Here is a 16,826-nt window from a genome sequence, read left to right as displayed (position 1 = left end):
GTACAAACGTGCAGGCAAATAAAACTTCAGACCTGGAGGGATGAGATCGATATGAAATACAGACACAGTGTGAGGAAATGGGCCTGGGCAGCGAGAATGAGAAATGCATCTTAATTGCGCCGTCTGTGTGGCAGTCATACAACAGAGGGTCAATGTTTGCTTCTGTGGCTCATGGAGACTGAAGTCGATGACTTCACGACTGCTCCGCCAGTGGCAACGGCTGGCAGCACTGAGAGATATTCCCAAAAGCCAAACAGGCTGAGGCCAAAGCGCACACACTGTAGTTTTTCTGCAAGAAAAGGCCAGAGCTTAGACGCCTCAGAAGGATTTTGAAAATCAGACAGGCTTTAAAAAGGTCATGCTCAAAAGAGCGAAGAAAGAAAAGATGAACAGATGCTGCTCTAAGTGTCTACAGAAATGCAAAAAAAGAAGAAGAAGAAAAAACATATGTTCACATCATTCAGAGAGCCGTTACCAGCTTATTGATGTAAATATTGGCTGCTGGGCTTACTGAAACACTTTGCTCTCAGACAGCAGAATTATTCAATTTGACCAAAACTTTTAACAGAGAAGTTTAAATATAACATTAGAGACAATAAGTGTTATACACTGAGAAAATATTATACACCATTCCTTCTATGCTAATAAAGGACTGCTGGGACATTCCAAGCACAGGAGGACTCCTGCTGGTGTGGAGTTTCTCACAGCTCTAACAGCCCGTTTCCACTGAGTGGTACTGTATGGTATGCTTTTATGGCCATTTCCACTGTCAAAAGGCACCAAAAAGCGAACCGTACCACTTTTTGGGTACACTTTCCAAAGGGTACCTAGCGCGACAAATGGGTACCAAATGGCGGGCCTAGACGCGCAGCTGAACGCTAACTTTTTACAGAGAAATGTCACTATAGTGCATACTCAAGCCAGGAGAATGAAAACAAAAGCAGCACAATTTTTTAATACACAGCCGAGACATTACATATAATAACATGTCATGGTCGACCTGATCTCAATCAAACCTTGTCGTCATCTTGATGAACAGCCACATGGCCAAGAAGATAAATTTGTTGTCCTGTTGTCGTTTATGAGGTTGTCTAAATCATGAGCAATTTAACTTTCTTCAGAGAGCTTGCTGTTGCTTGCTGCACTTCTATATTTCAAATAACAAACTTCTTGAGCTGATGATAATAACGTGCGCGTGATCATTGAAGTGCTTCTGACATGGGATCCTTTCAGAAACAGACAAACATGAAAGTGAAGCACGAAAAAACAAAAGAGAAGCCAGAAAAAACAAAGGAGCGAATGATTCTTTCAGCAACCTAAAACATGAACAAACTGCCATGTTTGACTATTATCATCACCTTTTAGACCATTTTAAACTTGCAATGACACAATTTCTTTTCAACAAGATGTTAACGCTACATGTGCTGGTGAAGAATAAAGATGAGAGGTTTGTACTGACTGTATATGTTTTGTATCATTTATGAACCCAAATGAGGCCGAAATGTAAGTTTTGGGTATTTTTTATTTGTAACTGGTAACATTTCAGAGACTGTACGGGGCTGTATGTGTTCATATACGTTTTATTTATTTATTTTTATATAAATCGCAGACGTTACTATAGGTTATTTTGCATTATCATTGATCTGCAGCTATTATCAAATCTTGTTCATAGAAAGGTTAGTAATTAACATTTATTTATACATAAGTATTTATGTATATAAAGCATTTGTTTAGTAAGAACTCCTCCTCATAGGATATGTGATCTATAAGCGAGAATGACGTTGACTGAAATTCTGTCATACACCACGCCCACCATTGGTCCCCTTTGGGAGTGGAGACACAAACCTGAGAAAGGTGACCCGTACCAAACCATATCGTACTGTAATGTACCACTCAGTGGAAACGGGCCATAACACACACCTCTGCCATTTGATTAAAGTAACCATGTGCTTTTTACCATACACAACTCATCTGCTCGTGATCTTCTTTCATATAACTTTGTCATGTTTGGTGTCATTTGAGAGTTTATGACTTCAATGTTGTGGTGACGAACCCAATAAAGACGTTGATGTATTTCAATCTACAATCTATTTACTATTATTTAGTCATGGCCTGAGGAGAATACTGTGTGTTAAATGTATTTCTCCCCCACTTTAACTCCTCAACTTTACTTTCATGTTTAAGCCTATTTCTGGGAGGCTTAAACTCAGAGATCATTCCCAATGTTCAGTTGTGGCCTGTATTTGTTTTTAATGTATTTGATTGCCATAAAGGTGTCAGAAAGTTGTGGAAAACGGCTGCAGCTGATGCTCATGTTGTGCTGTTAATCTAACGTAAACACACCAACCCTATGAAAAAAACATTGATTGAAAGGCTGATGGCTTTTCATTTGCATGTTGTTGTTTTTTAGTATTAAAAACAATTATTTAAACTATTATTTTAAACTATTAATAGTTTAATAAAACTTTTGACTTTTGGAAATCACCAAGTAACGACTTGTCATTGTTCAGTGACCCCCACTTTGGGAAACACTGATCTAGACTAGAGTGTGTTCAAATAGAAAAATAACAAAACAGCTAAAAACAGCAAACACGCATGACCTGTGTAAATAGTAAAATGTCACTGGATTTATTTAAATCATAACCTGGAGGTAAGAGGCTACTTTGAATTCCTGGAAAATTATGATCTGGATTTTTAAATAGCAACAAACATCCACATCTTAAATCTCCAGGTAGGAAACGGACATTTTGAGGTCAGGAACATGAAGTGTCAGAGTGACACGCTGCAACATAGCATAAACAACACAGTCACGCCAACAACGACCATTCCTTCCTGCAACCACAGTTCACACCACACACTTTTCTGCTCAAAATATTGCATGGGTCTATTTTTAAAAATTTTTTTTTTATCAAGGGCCGGGCTTGTGAATATGTGATGGGAGGGTAATTTCCTAAGAGGGCAGCATCTCCCTAGCAGCCTGTTTATGTTGAGATGGGAACAGACACGAAGGCTGCCCTCCTCTTGACAAGTCTTCCTGTCTGTCAGCAGTAAATCAGCTGGTCCTGAGAGTCCAGTCCCGCACTGCAGGCCTTTGGTGGAAAACAATGGAGAAAGACAACCTAAAGTGTCTGGACCTCCAACCCTGCATGTCTATGACGAGACCACAGACTAAGAAAGCGAACGCTCCTTTTTCTCCATAAACCCTTTAATTAGACCAATAAATGTCATGTTTACAGCTATATAAGTGTAAAAAACATGGTTAAAAAGCATAGTTACGTAAACCATAAATCAATCAAGCAAAAAAGGTGCAGAGCATGACAATCTAAGACTTTCAAAAATAAAATGAACAATATATACACAAAACTAATCTGTGTATAAGATTCTTTTTAAGCAACCAGACTAGAACACTCAGAAATGATCTGTATATGTATTATTAATACCTCAATCCAATATTTTATGGAAAATAAGTGACACCTTGCTTTAACTGCCACAGTAGGACTGCACAATAAATCATTTGAGCATCGATATTGCATTGAGTGTATCGGCAATATCCACATCACAGGATTTGATTATTAAAGATGAAAATATAATAAATATTATTTTTAAATAACTTGTACAATGATGACCCAGTTATTTGGAGTCACAGTGGCTCAGTGGGGAGCACGTTCACCTCACAGGAAGAAAGTCGCTGGTTCGAGCCTTGGCTGGGTCAGTTGGCATTTCTGTGTGGAGTTTGCATGTTCTCCCCGTGTTGGCGTGGGTTTCCTCAACAGTCTAAAGACATGCGCTATAGGTGAATCAAATAAGCTAAATTGGCCATAGTGTATGTGTGAGAGTGTGAGTCTATGGGTGTTTCCCAGTGTTGGGTTGTGGCTGGAAGGGCATCCGCTGTGTAAAATATATGCTGGATAAGTTGGCAGTTCATTACGCTGTAGCGACCCCTGATGAATAAAGGGACAAAGCCAAAAAGAAAATTAATCTGAGTGAAGTTTCAGATTATTCGAATCTTGAATTTGACTGAACCCAACATTCTCAACTTTAAAGGACTGCCAGGGTTTCGCAAACTTCATCCTGGAAATATCCAGAGCAATCTGCTTCTGCCTAACATCACATAGTTAAATAAAGATCTCTAATTCATCATACTGTTCGCAACAGCTCTTTCTCAGACAGCGGCTGGCTGTGGGACCAATTTATGTTCATTTAAGCACGAGCAGGCCCCCTATAGTGTTTACATCAGCCCTCTGTCATGAGAGAAACGTGCTTCATGTGAAGACGCTCGAGTGCTTAGTGAAGAGATGAGATCTGCATCTGAATCACAACAAAAGCAGTTGCATCTGGTCATTATAACACAGCAGTAACACGAGTGTTTGATGGAGAGCACCTTTTCTCATGCAATCGATGTGATCTCAGCTAAGTGCAGCGCTAATGATGTTATGTCCTGGGGACAAGATAACATTTCTAAAGATCTTGATGCCCTTTGAAACTTAAGCCATGTTCAAACTGAACTAGAGAGAGAACACAGGTTTGTGTAAAAAAGAGGTTTCTTTTCAATTGGTTATTTTTTAAAGTTACCAATCCACTAATGGGTTTTAGCATTGCTTTATATTAATGAAGATTTTTTGTTTTAGGTTATTTTTTTTTTTAGGTTTACTTTATTAAGGTTTATGTAATTAATTAAAATGTTACATGACCACTTCACAAAACTAAACACCCAATATTTTATACTACAATTCAAATGCTGGTCAGTTTTTTTTTTTTTTTCCCAAAATACTTCATTAGCAATGACCCAAAACCAAATGGGAACAGTAAAGACATTCAAAAGGTTACTGTACAAAATAAACAATAGAATTTGGTGTGTTTCTACAATATGATTAATATTATGCAATGATCTAAATTATGATTCAACTGGATTAAGACTTGATATAAATGAATCTCTGTGAGGAACTGACCCTCTTTAGAAAAGCTTATGTAGTAGTTTCTGTTCATCTGGCCTCTTAATGACGTATTAAAGTGTTGTTCATAAGTGCAGCGCTGCTTATTTTGCATGCAGTAACCCAGGAAACATTATAGTCAGTGATGTTCACATGTGCCAGCTGGACAAGTCTAAATCTGCATATCATTCAGCTCGTTTGCGGTTTCCTTCAGATTTATATAGAGGACAATAGTTTCACAAAACTAAAGTCAAACAATCCTGTTTTTGCTTATTTTTTTTTTACATACAGTCTAATTTAGATTTTAAAAATAAAAATGCTCATGCTGCATGACTGATGCATCTTTCTTTCAATCATGATTAAATGAAGTTTTCACCTCTAATTTTAGAATAAAAAGAGCACAAACTGCCTTTGATCATGTGAATTTTTAAAATATATTTAATCTAATTTGATATTTTTTCTTAACGTCAATTTAGCTTTGCTATATTCACAATTTCACCAAGAAACATGCAGCAAAGCTTTAAAAAAAAAAAAAAAAAATGACCCAGGCACCATTTTAACAGCAGAAAAAAATAAAAAAAATGTTTTTTATTTAATCTTAGAGGTTGGTGACTAACTTTATTCATATTTTCATGAATGCTGCACAATTGTGACCAGTCATAAATAAATAAAACCATTTTTACACTACAAAAACTGCTGCCACACACTGATACACACTTACACTACAACAATGTGTGTTGACCTTATTTTTTATATTTTTATAGTCAGAACTGAATTGCGACATTAAGAACAAAAATAAATAAATAAATAAAATAAAATCATAATCATGTCCTGACCCCTTTTATTACAGTTTCCACACAAAACTTTAGCATCTGAACATTTTCAAACAATCATTTCGTTCTGTAGTTCAATTAAACTGCTATGAATGAGCTGATTTTACAGCTGAAACGTTCCTCTATTTCCTATTACATCTGATTTATATGTAATGCATTTTACAACATTATAAAACAGTCAAGAACAGTCTCTCTCCTTCTCTATGATAAAGTCAGTCAAATTAATGAGCTAAATTAATTTCAGATTGTCATAAAGGCGGGCCTGTCAGCTGACGAAAGATGCTTACAAAGCACAGCGATAGAGAAATGCGTCAAAAGCACTTCCTCAGCGACTCGGCGAGTCTTTCAAAACGGCAGGCTTTGCTTGAGGTGGCGTAGTAGCAGATTGTCTTAAATGGCTGTCAGGGATGTCAAGGCAAGACTGACAATACTGGATCATCAGGTTGTGTGAGAGCACAGCGGCAAATGTGGAGGTGGAAAGTAAATGAGTAGTTTGAATGGAGAATAAGATTGACCTCAGATGCAGTAAATGCTACTGAGTGTTATGAATCTCATCTGTTGTTACAGTCACAGACTTGTGTTTAAAGCTGACAGGTCTCACAGGGGAAAATTATTTTACTCCTCAATGAATGTTGTTCATTATATTTCATTATTTTCGAATAACTTGTTGTGAACGCTTAACAAAACAAAGCATTTAGACATTGGTTAAGTTTTATTTTGCATCTTTTTCTTTTATTTTTGTTGTCATCTTTTGAAATAATTATTTATTTGTATTGTATTCTGTTTAGCTGAACTTCCTCTGCAGTCTTTTATCATACAAGCTTGTTTTTCTAACTTGGGCTATTTTTTGATGTTAGAGCAATACACGAACACCCACATTTGCACCTCGACAATGCCTTTCAGTGTTAAACATCTGACCCTTGCTGAAGTTTTCTTTTAACAAGATCCATAACTTCGGTCCAGTTTGGATTCTTTTTAAATGTGAGAAATATAGTTGCATACAACACGAGTTGTAAAAATTTTCAAAATTCAGTCAATCTTGTGGGTATTCAGTAAAGTTTTTGAAATCACTTTTGTTCGCCAATGCTGCATTCATATATTTGATCAAAATATATCTAGTAGAGGAATAAATGTTATAGTATTATTAATATTTAATAAGTATTTTAATTTTAATGATATTTCATTTTTCTTCCGTGTCTAACATGCCAATTAAAGCACAATACACTTTTATAATAATGTGAATACAACATTATAACATTATCATGATTCTCTGATTTGAAAACTCTACTAAAGATTCTTGTTCCACAACTTTCATTAATTTAGCATATTCATTTTGTCTGAATCACAAAGACACTGTTCTTCACTGTTCTGTAAATCACACCGCAGTACATAATAAAGTAGATATATCAGATAAAAGAGAAGCCATATAGTGGCAGATCAAATGCTTCATTAATATGCTTCACTAATGCACTACAGATCCAAGTGATTAACATAGAATAATTTTTTAATTTGATTTTGTGCAAAGTAGCCCATAACTAATGCTTATATAAGAGAGAATCTTCATTTTAAAATGAAAATCTTTCATCTGTAAAAAGTGTCACAAACTAAAACAAACTCTACTGAAATGCATTGAATTGGAAATCACTTACAGTTAACCATCTTAAACCATGCTGTAAATAACATTTTACTTAGGCATACGCTATCATTCTAAAAACTGAAATTAATTTTGAAGTGAACCCTATTTATTCATCAAGGATGGACTAAACTGATAAATACATTTATAAAAAGAGTTCTATTTCAAATAAACTTCAAAACATCATTTATCTTATAAAAAACAAAAACAAAACATCGAATTTTCCACAAATAAATAAACAAACAATCACAACTGCTTCTTGAGCATCAAATCAGCATATTAAAATAATTTTGCAAGGATCATGTGACACTGAAGACTGGAATATAAACGCTAAAAATTCAGCTTTGGTATCACAGGAATAATTACACTTTGAAATATATTATACAAGTAATATTCCACAGTATTATATTTTGTACTGTAGCAAACAACATTTGCCTTATATGCAACCCAGGACCTCTATTTCACAGCTGGTTAAAAACGCAACAAAACGCAAACATCTCTCATCTGACTCAAACCATAATGAAGTACTGCATTTCCTTTACTCCACTCACAAAGATCCATACAACGCATACTAAGAACTAAAAAACCCAAAACAATGAAAACATTTCATGTGTCAATGCAAACTACGTTCTTGTCATTAAATCAAATTGATTGCATGCAAAGTAAATACAAGCATTCAAGAAGTGTTTTGAGCTGAAGTGAACTGAACAAGAATAAGTGTTAAACAGAAACTGAAGCTGAAAGGGTCAACTGATTCTTACTGGTCATGTCTGGTGTCCGGGATGTTGCGGTCCATTCGAAGTTTGTCACTCTCCACCTGGTTGAACTTGTTTCGGGCGTAGGGATCCTGCCCTGGACGCACCACAGTCGCTCCAACATATAGATCCTGGTCATAGTCCTGCCACCGAACCTTCCCTGAAAAATGCAAAAAACAGATGCTCAATGTCAGAGGAAACGAGACATCTGGACCAGTGCAACAAATGTCAAAACAATATGTTTTTCCATAAGAACGACTCATTTGACCCATTAATCAAATACTGTGGATTGATTACTTTAACATAGTAAAAGTAAGTTTCCATCTGAACAAGTTTTCTTAGGTTTTCCACAATATTGGCTTAAGCTGTAAAAATGGTTACTTTAACAGATTAAATAAATAATTGTGTATTGCTTTATTGTATAGAAATGTCCAGAGTAACAGAGTAATTCTAACGTACAATATGTAATGTTTAATTAAAGGTGCCGTGAAGTGATTTGAAATATGCATTTTTGTTTGATGCGTGACGTAATTTCAACTAAAACATGAAGACAGGGTGGGACATAGAGCTGCTCCTCCCCTTAAAAATAAAACAACCAATCAGTTTGTTTTTAGTCACAGATCTAGCATTGAGAGTGGTTGGGCTCAAACAGAAAGCAAATGAGAAGAGTCTTGAAGGGGCCGGCACATATCAGATACCACAGAGCGTGTGATTGGTCAGGAGATTTGATAAACTATGAGATGATATTTAAAAAAAAAAATGTGTTTCTCCATTTTGGGGGAAGTGAGAAATGTAAGCCTTGGATGATTATGTCTTCAAAATGTGAATTGTCATAGTTTTGGAGCACACTAGATTATAGATTCCTGGGGATTAACATACTGATACCAACATCTAAAAAAACAACAACTTTATTTTGATTTCACTGAGACTTTAATGTAATAACTAACATCAACAGTGACACAATCACAGAAGTTATGTTAATGTTAGTAAAAAATATATAATTTTATTAGTAATATAGCCTATAAATAATAACAATAAATCAAAGATTCGATTAAGGAATTATTAAACATTAACAAAGAAATTAATAAACCCTAATAGATGCATAATAGTTTTCACTGTCACTGAGATTAACTAATGTTAACAAATGGAGCCTTATTATAAAGTGTTCAACAATAGGACTATAAAGAATAACAATAACTATTTTGCATGTTTATCACAAATTTTGTTTTGCCTTTTTTTGCCTTCAGAACTGCCTTAATCCTTCGTGACATACTTAATAAGGTACTGGAAATACTCCTTAAAGATTTTGTTCTTTATTGACATGGTAGCATCACGCAGTTGCTGCAGATTTGTCAGCTGCACATCCATGATGTGAATCTCCCGCTCCACCACATCCTAAAGGTGCTCTATTGGATTGAGTTCTGGTGACTGTGGAGGCCATTTGAGTACAGTGAACTCATTGTCATGTTCAAGAAACCAATCTTATATGATTCAGGCTTTTTGACATGGCATTTTATCCTGCTGGAAGGGGTGAACATGATCAGCAACAATATTCAGGTAGGCTGTGACATTGGCACGATGCTCAACTAGTACTAATGGGCCCAAAGTGTGCCAAGAATATATTCTCCGCACCATTACACCACTACCACTAGCCTGAACCGTTGATACAAGGTAGGATGGATTCATGCTTTCATGTTGTTGACACCAAATTCTGACCCTGACATCCAAATGTCACAGCAAAAATTGACACTCATCAGACCAGGCAATGCTTTCCAATCTTTTATTGTCCAATTTTGGTGAGCCTGTGCAAATCATAGCCTCAGTTTCCTGTTCTTAGCTGACAGGAGTGTGTGGTCTTCTGCTACTGTAGCCCATCTGCCACGGTTGGACGTGTTGTGCGTTCAGTGATGCTCTTCAGCATACCTCGGTTGTAATGAGTGGTTATTTGTGTTACTGTTGCTTTTCTATCAGCTCGAACCAGTCTGGCCATTCTCCTCTGACCTCTGGCATCAACAAGGCATTTGCAGCACAGAACTGCCGCTCACTGGATATTTTCTCTTTTCAGACCATTCTCTGTAAACCCTAGAGATGGTTGTGCATGAAAATCCCAGTAGATCAGCAATTTCTGTAATACTCAGACCAGCCCGTCTGGCACCAACAACCATGCCATGTTCAAAGTCACTTAAATCCCCTTTCTTCCCCATTCTGATGCTCGGTTTGAACAGCAGCAGATCGTCTTGACCATGTCTACATGACTAAATGCATTGAGTTGCTGCTATGTGATGTCAATATAGTGGGCAGTGAGTGTATATCGTGAAATTCTGCACATATCTAGTAAGTAAATGTCCAAAGACACCTATATCATTTAAAACAGGGACAAGAACAAATCTCCAGAGTGCAACAAACAAAGGTATTCTGTGTTTTTTTTTTCTTTGTTTGTTTTATGAATGAATGAAAAACTCCTGTTTTTCAGAATAGTCTCTTTCAGCCAAGACAAACCCCCCGAATACACCGTTGCCCATTATTACATTATAAATCACAGTTGCCCAGAAGAACCTGAAAGGAGCTGGCTAGACATCTTTAGTTGATTACAAGCCAGGTGAATCTGTCAAAGAGAACATTTGCCAAATGATAATATATGAGGATATTTGCCAAATGGATCCATTCAGTAATGGTCTGCTTTAAATGATTTCACAAGCACAAGCCTTTTCCTCTCAAAATACAAAAGAAAGAAAAAAAGAGAGGGTTATTTTTCCATTTAGATGTCAGTCACATCCCGCAGTAGAATGGCAGCAGTCGTCGCTAACAGACTGTTCTCATTGAGTTAAATGGCCGAGATGGCTGGGATGATACTTAGACCTCAGAAACATGTGGCAGAATTCGATTATGTTATCTATCATTACTGAAGACTATATGCAATTAATTTAGAGGGGCTCTGGTGAACGTCTTCTGAATTAAAATGAGGCCAACCTGTGTGAGAATGACATGCCACTGATGCCAACTATCCTGCAGAACGCTAACACCCATTCAAAGGCCAAGACCGCATGCCAAAGCCATTGTTCATGAACAAGGGACAGCATTTCAAATTAGTAAGAGAAGCAAAAAGAAGCTAATACCTTCCATATGGTCATTAAGAATTTAGAACTGCATCACAAGTTTCTTTATCACATATTAGCATCGTGTAAGCTTTTAGAAAGCTGATAAATATAAATAACAACTAATAATAATGCTAATAAATAATCTAATATTAACAACAACAACAACAGTTACATTATTATTATTATTGGTTTTAGCATATAATTTCTTAATAGAAATAATAATAATAATAATAATAATAATAATAATAATAATAATAATAATTAAATATTAATATTATTATTATATATATATATTTTTTTTTTTATTATATTGGAGGTGTAGTGAAAATGAAATAAAACAATCAATAATAATGGTAGAGGTGTAATTATTATTGTTTTTATTATTATTATTATTATTATTATTATTATTATAATTATTATTATTATTATTAATAAATATAATAATAATAATAATAATTTTAATAATAATAATAATAATTCTGCCGGTGTAATTATTATTATTATTATTATGTTGGTAGTGTAGTTAAAATGATAAATATAACAATTAATAATAATAACTATTAATAATAGTAATAATAATAATAATAACTATTAATAATAATAATAATAATAATAATAATAATAATAATAATAACTATTAATAATAATAATAATAATAATAATAATAATAATAATAATAATAATAATAATAATAATAATAATAATAATAATTATAATAATTATAATAATAATAATTCTGGCAGTGTAATTATTATTATTCTGTTGGTAGTGTAGTTAAAATTATAAATATAACAATTAATAATAATAACAACAACAACAACAACATATTTCATAACGTTTGTCAATGTTGTTTTAAGTATTTAAGTAAAACATATTCTTTTGCTGTGGTCCTCTCCTAACATGCCTATGGTCAATATTTGGATGAATCATCCATCTTCTTACCCTTCGAAAAACTGATTTATGACTTGCGTCAGATATCTGATGAGTTTTTCGAGAATGCATTTTAAAATAATAATATTATTATTATTATTATTATTATTATTATTTATTAGCTTACAAATTATACAAAATAAAAGAATATGTATAAAACAAAAATAAAATAAAAAAATAATTAAACAAAAAAACACCCCTTTTTTAGTTATTGGTAATCTATTCAAAAGTGATCATTATAATCATTCTGAGTACAATGTACAGCAACTATATAGACTGAAGAGTGTATCAATACAGAACTGTAGGACTGGAACTACATTGTCCACATTAAAAATTATTCATCAACTTCTTCCTCTGTTAATTTTACACCTTCGATATATCTGATAAAAGGACTCCATGTGTTTTCAAATACATGCTGTTTAGTTTTTAGTATGCAAGTACTAAATGCAAATATTTTTTATAATGGCAGGCTTGAAAACATCTGTCTTTTCCATTGAGTAGTTTGGTCTTTGCGTTTTTGTCCATAGCAAAGCTACACATTTTTTGGCATAAAGCAAGCTGAGGTCTGTAAATACTTGTTTGCATTTACTATTGTTTGAGTTCTCTGAGTATAAGCCCAGCAAAAAAAAAAAAAAAAAAAAAAAAGCTTTGGGTCGAGAAAGGATTTGTTTGAAATGATCTTTTTACTTATGACTTTTATCTCTTTCCAAAATAATTTAATCTTTGTACACTGCCAAATACAGTGAAACAAGGTTCCCCTAACTTCCAAACATTCTGTACAAATATCTTGTATGTGTTTATTATATTGTTTTAATTCTACTGGTGTTATACATGTCCGCATTATCCATTTATATTGTGTAAGTTTAAGACGTGAATTTATAGACATCATGAGCCTTAGTACAGGTTTATTCCCAGTCCTCATCCGAAATTTCAGACTGTAAATCTTCCTTCCATGCATTCAACCTACAATATGAATTTTCGGATGAGTTCATTGTCAGCAAACTAAAACTCTGATATGATTTTCTCAGATTATCTTTTATTATCATGTTTTCTAAAGATGAATATAGGGGTCTATTAAGATTGTTATCTTGATTTGCTTAAGCAAAACTTGCAAATGTTTTCTATTGAGATTAAATTTAAGCCTCAACTCAAAAAGACATCATTCTATCTGAATCGTTAAATAAAGATCTCGAATAGTAATGATTTTAAATCCTTCCCACTGCTTGAACGTTGCATCTGATATTTATTTATTTTTTGTTAATTTTACCCTTTACAAAAGACTTTACTAGTTGATGGACGATTGTATAATAGATGGCTATATTATTGTATATGATGACACGAGACACCTATACCACTGTTCTGTCATTGTAAATCTTTAAACGTTTAAATAGTAGTAGTAATAATAATAATAATAATAATAGTGGTGTAATTGTTATTATTATAATTGTATTTATTTTTTATTATGTTGGTAGTGTAGTTAACATGATAAATATTACAATTAAATAACAATAATCATAATAATAATAATAATAATAATAATAATAATAATAATAATAGTGGTGTAGTTATTATTATTATATTGGTAGTGTAGTTAACATGAAAAATATAACAATATTATATAATAACAACAACAAAAAAAAATTCTCTCTGGTAACACAAGGACACCGTACAATAAAACAAGAGCAATAAAACGACAAGAGAAATAATATAAAAGTATACACAACAATAGTGCAGATACAATTAATTAAGTAATAATAATAAAATAATTATAAAATAATAATAATAATAATAATAACAATAACAACGATTCAACAACTCCCCCCAAGGTCGTTATTAGAAACTCTAACAGAACAAGATTGTTCCATCAAAAGACAAATTATATAATTATATAACATATTAAGAGAAAATAATAAAGAAAACTCTGAAAATAAAAGACTAGCATGGATCCAAGATACAAAAATAGATCTCCTAGTAGAGGACTGGAATATAATTTGTTTGAATGCACAAACAAATACACTAAACTCCCGTTTGAGATTGCTACAATATAATTGGGTAATCTATATTACTCCTGTAAGATTAAATAAATTCAACCCTAATATCCCTGATCTTTGTTTTAAATGCAAGAAGACACAAGGTTCATTTTTTCATTGTGTGTGGGAGTGTGAGGAGGTACAAAAATTTTGGGTGGAGGTGACTCAATATATTTCACAATTGATTGATTTAGGTTTAATACAAGCAAGGCGTTGTATTGCTTTATGTTGGTAGAATGTTAATCGCCCCTCCATTGGACTTTGGTTGAGAAACCTTATTATATGTGAGCTTTTCAAGGACCAAGCATGTTATAAGGAAAAAATCCTCAGAATTTTGTGATATCTGGGAGGTGTTTTTGGACTTAAAAAAAAAATGGAGATATTGAAGAAACTTTGGAACTCTGAAGTTGTGGAATGTGAATTGATGCTTGATTAGAATTTTATTTTTATAATTATTTATTTTATTTTTTTCATTAACTTTAATATTGTTTTTTTTTTCTTTTTTAATAAGGATTATCATTATATTAAAAAAAATCCTTTCCTAAACCTGTCTGGGGTAAGTTCTGGGTATGGGGGTTTGAATTATTGTAAAATCTCAATAAAAACATGTTATCCAATAATAACAATATCATTGGTGTAATTATTGCTTTTCTTATTCTTATATTTAATATTTCCATTTTAGTACGAATAACCAATAAACAAATGAATGAACCAACAAGCACATGCAACTAAAAGGGAAAAAAGGGGACTAACAGATGCTATGCACAGACTTAAAAGTACTCAAAGTAGTTATACTTGGCAAAATTCTGAAAGTATCGACACACTGTATAAAATCAACCATGCAATTTTCATGTCTTTCCCCTCTTTATATACCCTTGTACGTCCACCATAAACACCACAATGGTTCACAATCAGAATCCTGAAACATTCTGAAATGCAATTAGACGCTGAAACATTATATAAATATAAAAAAATTAATGTCTCAGAAAGGTACTAAAGGAGCATAGTTTCAGATCTGCACAGAACATGCAAACGCAGCATAAAATATTAATTCAAGCAGCCCTCATTCAAGCCATTCGAGGGAATTCAAAAGCTCAAGCTGCATCAGCAAAAAAATTCTTAACTACAATTAGGCAACATTAGAATCAGGCATGTTAGGTAAATAATAATAATAATGCAGAGATGTCAGATGAATCACTGTTACACTCTGTTGCCCAAAAGAGATATAATCTGGGACGCACAGGTTAATTAAAGCTGAGGTTAATCATCCTGAACTGCAATGCACCAAAATGCACTGATGAACCAAAGTATGTTAGTCACATTTATAACAGTGCTGTGACACAATATAAATAAAATCTGCCCTCCGCAATAGCTGGGACAGAAGATTAAGGAAATAAAGGTCATCTCAATAGCTCAGGCTTGTAATTTAGGTTAAAATATGCTTGCAGGAAGCAGGAGTATCAAATTCTGGCATCTCAAATGCAAAACACTTCTAAAAACGAAGCGCAAACACACCAAAAAACCTCAAAGTCTCCTTGGGCGAGGTGGAAAGCTGAGGACTGTAGGGCTGTCATCACACTAATTATCTGCTCAAAAGAGAACAGAGCGTCTCAGCTGCGACCTCCACACTTCACTTGACACTGTGAGATTTGCGACAAACTGCTCTCCGACACGCAGAATGCACACAGTCACGAGCGGGAGGAAGAAAGCGTACGACATGGCAAATCCATCCTGAAATACAAGATGACAATGTGATCTATTCCTCAATCCTGTCCCGAGTGAGCATATACTTCATACTTGGTTGCAAAATTGCAACAGACACAAGTGGCTCAACAGCCACTTTTTTTTAGGCAACACCTTGTTTGTACCAGACTGGAGCCCCTTAGTCCTTCAGAGATGACTTTGGTCCATATTGAGCATTATAAAGTTCCGACACATCCTAATGCCGAGTTCAGACTGCATGATTTTAGAACTGATTTGGACTCGCCGACAGGTTTTGGTCTGACTCCATAGGTGCAGAGAATACATTGGTCAAACAGCCTATCCTGTCACCAAATGTGACGAAAAGTCCTACATGCTGGTAATAGTTTGAATAAGGTGTTTATACACGTCTATACTGCACTTCAAGAATGCTACTACAATAGAAATACTAAACACTACTTAATTTGATTGATTTGTGTTCACTACTATGACTTGAGTTAAGTTAAGCCAATCAAAAATCTGTAGTTGCATCTCAAATGGCACACTATACACTCATCTACTGTGTACTTATGCACTTACACACTCAACAGCATAGTATATGAATGTAGTGTCGTCCCAAATGTAACACTAATGGTTTTTTTACTAAGCGGACATTCAAACCGTTTCCCTGGTTGCGAAATCAGTGAAATAAATGACCAAACTATCAAATAATACCTGCCATGACTATAACCCCATTCACCATCTGGAGGTGCTATAATCACTCTCGTAGGAAAATTTAGCTTTCACCAACCAAAATAAAGTTATCCAACATGTGCACCCGATAGTTTCGCCACTTCCGCCATGTGAGCAAACCTGCGGTCGTTAAGTGCGTGAAGTGTCCATCATCCCACACTTCATTTTACCGGCTGAATGAGT

General features: G+C 34.1%; 1 protein-coding gene across 1 annotated transcript in view; it reads right to left on the bottom strand.

Moving 5' to 3' along the window:
- The window catches only part of galnt2 (UDP-N-acetyl-alpha-D-galactosamine:polypeptide N-acetylgalactosaminyltransferase 2), a 152,287-nt gene that overhangs the window by 48,152 nt on the left and 87,309 nt on the right, over positions 1-16,826 (bottom strand). Inside the window, exon 3 of the mRNA XM_056470550.1 lies at positions 8,159-8,312. Within this exon, the coding sequence (XP_056326525.1) occupies positions 8,159-8,312 (154 nt within the window). The remainder of the gene's footprint in view (positions 1-8,158; positions 8,313-16,826) is intronic.

This window comes from Danio aesculapii, chromosome 13 (assembly GCF_903798145.1).
Source record: "Danio aesculapii chromosome 13, fDanAes4.1, whole genome shotgun sequence".
NCBI classification, from domain to species: domain Eukaryota; kingdom Metazoa; phylum Chordata; class Actinopteri; order Cypriniformes; family Danionidae; genus Danio; species Danio aesculapii.
Note: the sequence above shows the minus strand (reverse complement) of the source record. Positions and strands in the feature narration are given on the sequence as shown.